The sequence below is a fragment of the Chinchilla lanigera genome, unplaced genomic scaffold, assembly GCF_000276665.1.
Source record: "Chinchilla lanigera isolate Chin_1 unplaced genomic scaffold, ChiLan1.0 scaffold00001, whole genome shotgun sequence".
NCBI classification, from domain to species: domain Eukaryota; kingdom Metazoa; phylum Chordata; class Mammalia; order Rodentia; family Chinchillidae; genus Chinchilla; species Chinchilla lanigera.
The window spans coordinates 10,277,082-10,283,240 of NW_004955402.1; the positions used below are offsets into that span (position 1 = coordinate 10,277,082).

A 6,159-nucleotide genomic window follows, 5' to 3' on the forward strand; every position below is an offset into this window, starting at 1 on the left:
CCCGCAGTCGCCGTGGGCCCCGGCGCCAACCCGCGTCCTGCCCGACGACGGCCCGCGAGCGGCAGCAGGTGACGCGCCAGGGGGCAGGTTACCTCGGGCGACGGCGCCGCCGACCTCCCACCTTCTTCCCGGGGGCGCGAGCCGAGCAGCAGAGGCACCGGGAGCACGCGACAGCGAGGGGGACGGGCGGAGGAAGGACAGCCGTGGCCCCGCAGACGCTCTGGCGAAGGCGCAAGGCGCGGGCGCTGCGACCATCAGGGAAGCGCACCTCCGCTCGGCCGGCCGCGGGTCCGACTGCAGCCGGCAGCTGCCTCACATCCGGGTCTCGCAGGCGCTCAGCTGCTGCTCTCGCCGCGGCCCCCGCCCCCAGCGGCGCACACGCAAACTTCCGGCGACGGCGGCGACGCCCCGCCCGTCAGATGGGCGCGCCCTGCGGCCGAGCTTGCGCGCCTGCGCAGCGCTCGTCTGGGCCCCGCCGGCTGGGTAGACAGGCCCACCAGTGGAAGAAGGCCGCACGCTCGCTGTGCGTCGCACGGACTCTCACCCCGCTCCAGAAGGCAGAGAGTAGGGTAAAGGAGAGCCCGCGTCCGCCCCCGGCGCAGGCGCGATGGGGAGCCTTGCGTGCGCTCCCCGGGGGGTGAGCACCGGGCGAGGTGGCAGTGGCGACCCCTGGCGGCGACCGCTGGTCCTCCCCGTGGTCCTGTGGGTTAAAACCACACCCGGTCCCAGCTGCAGTGATGGTTTATCTTGGAAACCCATGGTGATATCTGCAGTGTCTAAACCAAGAGCCTTTGATCTCCCACGAGGGACCAATATAAAAGAGCTGGGCATGGCGGCACACGCCTGTAATACCCCTCTGGGAGGCTGAGGCAGGAGGGTCACAAGTTCAAGCCCACCCTGGGCAATTTAGTGTCTTAAATAGACCCTGTCTCAAAATTTTTAAAAGGTTTGGGGATGTAGCTCAGTGCTAAGGCACAAGGTTCAAGATGATGCATACTCTTGTAATCCCAGCGCTCTGGAAGCTGAGGCTGGAGGATCACCGGGAGTTCCAAGCCAGCCAGAGCTGCACAGGGAGACCAGGCCTCAAGGCAGAGGGTGCTAATTGACCCTCTCCTTTACACTTTAACACAACCAACAAACTCAGGGCTTCACCCTTTTCTTACACACCTCTTCCTGCATCGGAGCACAAGAACCTATAAGAAAATGTAGACTGATCCTCTGGATTTGCTCAGGGCTAGTGTTGCGATGACGATTGGCTTTCCGGAACCAACCCAGAGTTCCAGCACTAGGATTTGTGACTCTCACGCTGTTTTTAAACACACTCTCTGCTGCCCCTTGAGGAACCCTAGGACAGACAGTGGGTGCTCGCACAGTCAGGACAGGAAGGGAGACCCCTCCTCAGTGGGTTCTCTCTGCCCCTCCTGCCCTCCTTTTTGAAGCCGCACAACCAAAAGGTGCTCCAAGTTTGTCAAGCCCTATGCCTTCGGACACGTATCTTATACAAAACTTTAATGAGCGGCTTGGCAGCTTGGGAAAGGAGATTTTGTGGGTTAGAAGTTGGCAGGGAGGCTGTTCCCCACATAACTGTGCATTGTGTCATTTAGCAAGGACCTGCCTGCTCACCCACTCCCTGATCCATACTTTGTGTCATATTCTAAAGATAGCGTTTCCTCTGAAGGCTGAGGCAGGAAGATCGCAGTGAGTTCGAGGCCAACCTGGGCTACATGGTGAAAGTATCTCAAGAAAAGAAAGAGGGGGTTGGGGATTTAGCTCAGTGGCACAGCGCCTGCCTGGCAAGCGCAAGGTCATGAGTTCGATTCCTGGTACCAGAAAAAAAAAAAAAGAAGAAAAGATAAAGTATTTCACTTCTGCAGGAGAACTCCCCCCCCCCAGCTATCTGACATGTCAAAGATCAAGCTAAACATAGGTCAAATTCCCTGGTACATAACCAGCTTTAACCAGTCTTCTTTTATTACTTGTCCCAAGCTCATTTTCTCCTTGTTTTGTTTTTTGCTTTATGTGGGGTTTTTGTTTTGTTTCCCATACTGGGAATTAAACCCAGGGCCTTCACAGTGAGCTACATCCCCAACCCTTTTAAAAAATGTTCTTATTTCTCTTTTTGAGACAGGGTCTCGCTAAGCAGTTCAGGCTGGCCTTGAGCTCACTTTGTAGCCCAGGCTGGTCTCGAACTCACAACGATCCCTGCCTCAGCCTCCCAAGTGCTGGGATTACAGGTGTGCACCACCACGCCCAGCAATGTTTTTATTTTGAGACAGCGTTTTGCTAAATTGCCTAGGCTGGGCTCAAACTTCGATCCTCCTGCCTCAGCCTTCCAGAGTGTTGGGACTACAGACCCGTGTCCCCTTGCACAGTTGGTTCATTTAGTTTGGTTGTCCACTAATCAGTAACCATGATCAATTGAATAAATTGCTTCCTTGACTGAACTTTCAGTCTCTTCCACGAAAGAGCAATGAATTCGGGTTTTGCAAATAATGGCCCACAAGAAGCCTAGCACTGAACTGATGTGAAGTCTAAAGTACAGTGGAAAGAAAGAAAAACAAGTTTTAGTTCAGAAGGGACCTGGGACCAGCAAGAAAATATTTTCTCAGATAATGACTGAAAAAGGAAGATATAGGAAGATATTCAATTTAGAGAAAAAAAGTATTTGATAATGCAAGGAAAAGGTTAGCTTGAAAATGACTGAGATCCAGCCAAAACCAACATAAGCAACATTTTTTAAAAAGGGCTGTTGTTACCGCATCTCCGAGCGGTGGGGGCAGCTGGCCTCAGGCGTCCGGAAACTCCAGGCTCAAAGTGTGTCAGCAGGACGTGGACACTCAGCTCTTACCCCAGCCGCGTTGGCTTCGATCTCAGTACCTGGTCCTGACACCCAGCGGAAATGATTACAGAGACTGCAGCACACTGCCTGCATCCAAAAGCAAGGCCTCTGTCCCTGAGAAAATCCTGCCTTGCCAAGTGTCCCTGCAAGCGCAAGACACAAAGGCTACGACCTGGTTTTGTAAATGACGAGGGTCTTTCTCACAGCCCAGAACTGTGAGCCCTTCTCTACAAACTTACTGAACTCAACCCCGTGAACTGTCTTTTCCTGTGCTTGTTTAAATTGTTTGCTTTCCTTGCTGACCCCATACTATAGAATCACTTCTTTATTTAACTGATTTATTTTTTGACAGGGTCTCACTGTGTAGCCCAGGCTGCCCTTGAACTTGTGCTGATCTTCCTGCCTCAGCCTCTCGAGCGCTGGGACGACAGGGGTGTGCCACCACACCCAGCCCTTGCTTTTCTTAGTGGACAGCACCATCTCGCTTTCACACTGACCCTCCTGCTAGCAGCAAGTCAGGGCCTTTATTTGGTGGCTCCACCCTTTGGGATTCTGGACAGTTTCATCCTATGAGAGTAATTTTTAAAAAAAATTTTTGAAGTTTTTTTTTTTTAAATTCAAGCTGAAAAATAAAGACAAGGAAAAATGACAGCAATTTGTTAGAGATGAACTGACAATGGCATTTCTGTTTGCCTTCTGGGAGAGTCCTCTTTAACATCTTCACGTAATTAAGCTGGTCCCACATACTTGAGAATGGGTAGGTATTAGCAAGATTAAAGAACTAGGGGCTGGGGATTTAGCTCAGCTGCACAGCGCCTGCCTGGCGAGCACAAGGTCATGAGTTCGATTCCCGGTACCGGAAGAAAAACCAAACAAAAAAGATTAAAGAACTGTACACAGCCAGGGGTGGTGGTGCAGCCCTGTAATCCCAGCACTTGGAAGGCTGAGGCAGGAGGATCGTTGTGAGTTCGAGACTAGCCTGGGCTACAAAGTGAGCTCAAGGCCAGCCTGAACTCCACAGCGAGACCCTGTCTCAAAAAGACTCTCCCCTGCTAAGAAAAGAACTTTTCCAGGAGAGTCTGTACTCGAGGGAGGAAGGATGGATGAAGAGGTGGGCAGAAGCCAGGCATGCGGGCTCATGCCTGCAATCTCAGCACTCGGACACAGGGAAGCAGATGGAGTGCAAGTTCCAGCCTAGGCTCAGACCCTGTCTCAAAATAAAAAGTACAAAAAAGGATGGGAATGTAGCTCAGTGTGAAAGACCTTGGTTCAGTTCCCAGTATCAAAGAAAGAAAGAAAAAAGAAAGATAGACAAAGCCCAGAGTGGGGTGGACCTTGGTGGTAAGAGGGAGGAGTGCGGTGCGCTCAGGCCTGGGGACCGTCCTGGGGACAGTATGCAAGCTCTCCCTTCCCACAGAAGGCCCACTCCAACGGGCAGAGCGTTCAGTTACTTGCCCAGCAGAGCTGCCTCCGCTCGATGTGACGGCAGCCATCTTGAGTGGTCACCACCCTCCTTGCCTGTGAGGAGCCCTGGTCCGTTTTCCCTAGTTTCCCAGAACACTGTAAAAAGACAGAAGCATTAGAGTGGTAGCTAGAACTTTACCACCAGTGCCTGGCACCGGGAATGTGCCTGACTTTCTGATGTTACAAGGTACATCTGGCGTGGATGGCTTTATGAGCCCCCATCTGCTGACCCAAACGGTCTTGCTGCCCCCGAAACCGTGTAAACTGTATCTGTGTACTCCTCGGTCTGCCCACCCTCTCAGTCTCATGGCACAGTGGGGTGCATTCTCATACTCGGGGGCAGAGGGGTGCTGGAAAAAGGACACAAATGTGCAAGACACAAGTGCAGATGTGGCTGCAGGGGACAGGACATACGCGATTTCCTGGTTTCAGACGTTTGCTTCCTCACTTCAGACAGTAATTCAGTAAGAAAATAATGTCAATAACAAATCAAACATGGTAACAGACAAAGAAGCACTATCCAGTCAAACTTTCTGTGCTGGTTGTAATGGCCTGTAATCCCTGCACGTGGGAGGCTGAGGCAGGAGGATTGCTGTGAGTTTGAGGTCATCCTGGGCTACAAAGTGAACTGAAGGCCAGCCTGAAATGCATAGCTAAATCCTTTCTCAGAAAGACAAAAAAGAAAAAAAAAATTCTGGGATTATGGAAATATTCTATGTCTGCACTGTAGGTAGAGCCACATTTGATGGTTGCGTACCTGAAATGTGGTTATTGCAACAGATGAATTGAATTTTTAACTTTTTTTTGAGACAGGGACTCACTGTTTTTCAGGCTGGCCTTGAACTGTGTAGCCAGGCGGGCCTCAAACCCTCGGCAATCCTCCTGCCTCCGCCTCTCTAGTGCTAGGATTTCAAACATGTGCCACCATGCCCAACTTTTAATTTTGTTTATTAATTTCAATTTAAATAGGCACATCCAAGCACTTTTTCTTTTACATCTAGGATTTACTAATTAATATCATCATGTGTGTGGTTTATTTAAAACTGTCCATAGCTGGCTGTGGTGGCACATGGTCTCAGCACTAGGGAAGCTGAGGCAGGAGGACTGAAAATTTGAGACCAGCCTGAACTACATAGGAAAAAAAAAAACAAAACGTTTCTCAGTTCTGAGACTGGTTTTCTTGTTTCTAAGGAACTTCCCAATAGTTCTGGGGACAGCTAACCCCTCTATTTACATCTCAAAGAGAAGAAAATTCCATGTGAGAGGTCTGATTGGATCTGCTCAGATGCCAAGCCAATTGTGATCAGGCGGTGCGATGTGATCCCTGCTATAAAAGGTAGAGTCTGTTTCTAGAGCGCCAGGAAACAGAAGAGTCCTGGGAAGTTTTGGGACGCGAGCAGTGGGTGTTGAAAAAGCAACACACCAGTATGCACTATAGCGTTGCTGCTGAAATCGTGGTCCACAGTGGGACATTTTCATCAAATGAAGGCTAGTTTAAAATGCAGAATATTCTGGGTGTGCTTGCACACACTTGTACTCCTACCTGCTGGGTGGGGGGAGGATCACAAATTCAGGGCCAGACTGGGCAAGTTAGCAACATAGTGTCTGAAAAAAAAGGAAAAGAAAAACAAGAAAGAAAAGGCAGGGATGCAGCTCAGTGGTCCCACAGTGCTGGAGACAGACCCCCAGAAAATTTCAGACCCCACAACAACTGAATCAAAACTTTCATTTTACTTTCCTCAGGTGAGTCCTCTGTACATTAAAGTTTAATGAGCATTGAGTTGCAACATACAAAAGTTCTGGTGAAGCCCAGCATGGTGGTGCAAGCCTGTCATCCCAGCACTCTAGGAGGCTGA

The 6,159-nt window shown here is 50.6% G+C and overlaps 1 protein-coding gene across 1 annotated transcript in view; it reads left to right on the forward strand.

Moving 5' to 3' along the window:
- LOC106146603 overlaps positions 1 to 5,722 on the forward strand; it is a 5,987-nt gene extending 265 nt beyond the window's left edge. Inside the window, exons 2-3 of the mRNA XM_013504339.1 lie at positions 8 to 569; positions 5,495 to 5,722. Coding sequence (XP_013359793.1) covers positions 8 to 569; positions 5,495 to 5,524 — 592 coding nt within the window. The 3' untranslated portion in view covers positions 5,525 to 5,722. The remainder of the gene's footprint in view (positions 1 to 7; positions 570 to 5,494) is intronic.
- The last annotated feature ends 437 nt before the right edge of the window (positions 5,723 to 6,159 follow it).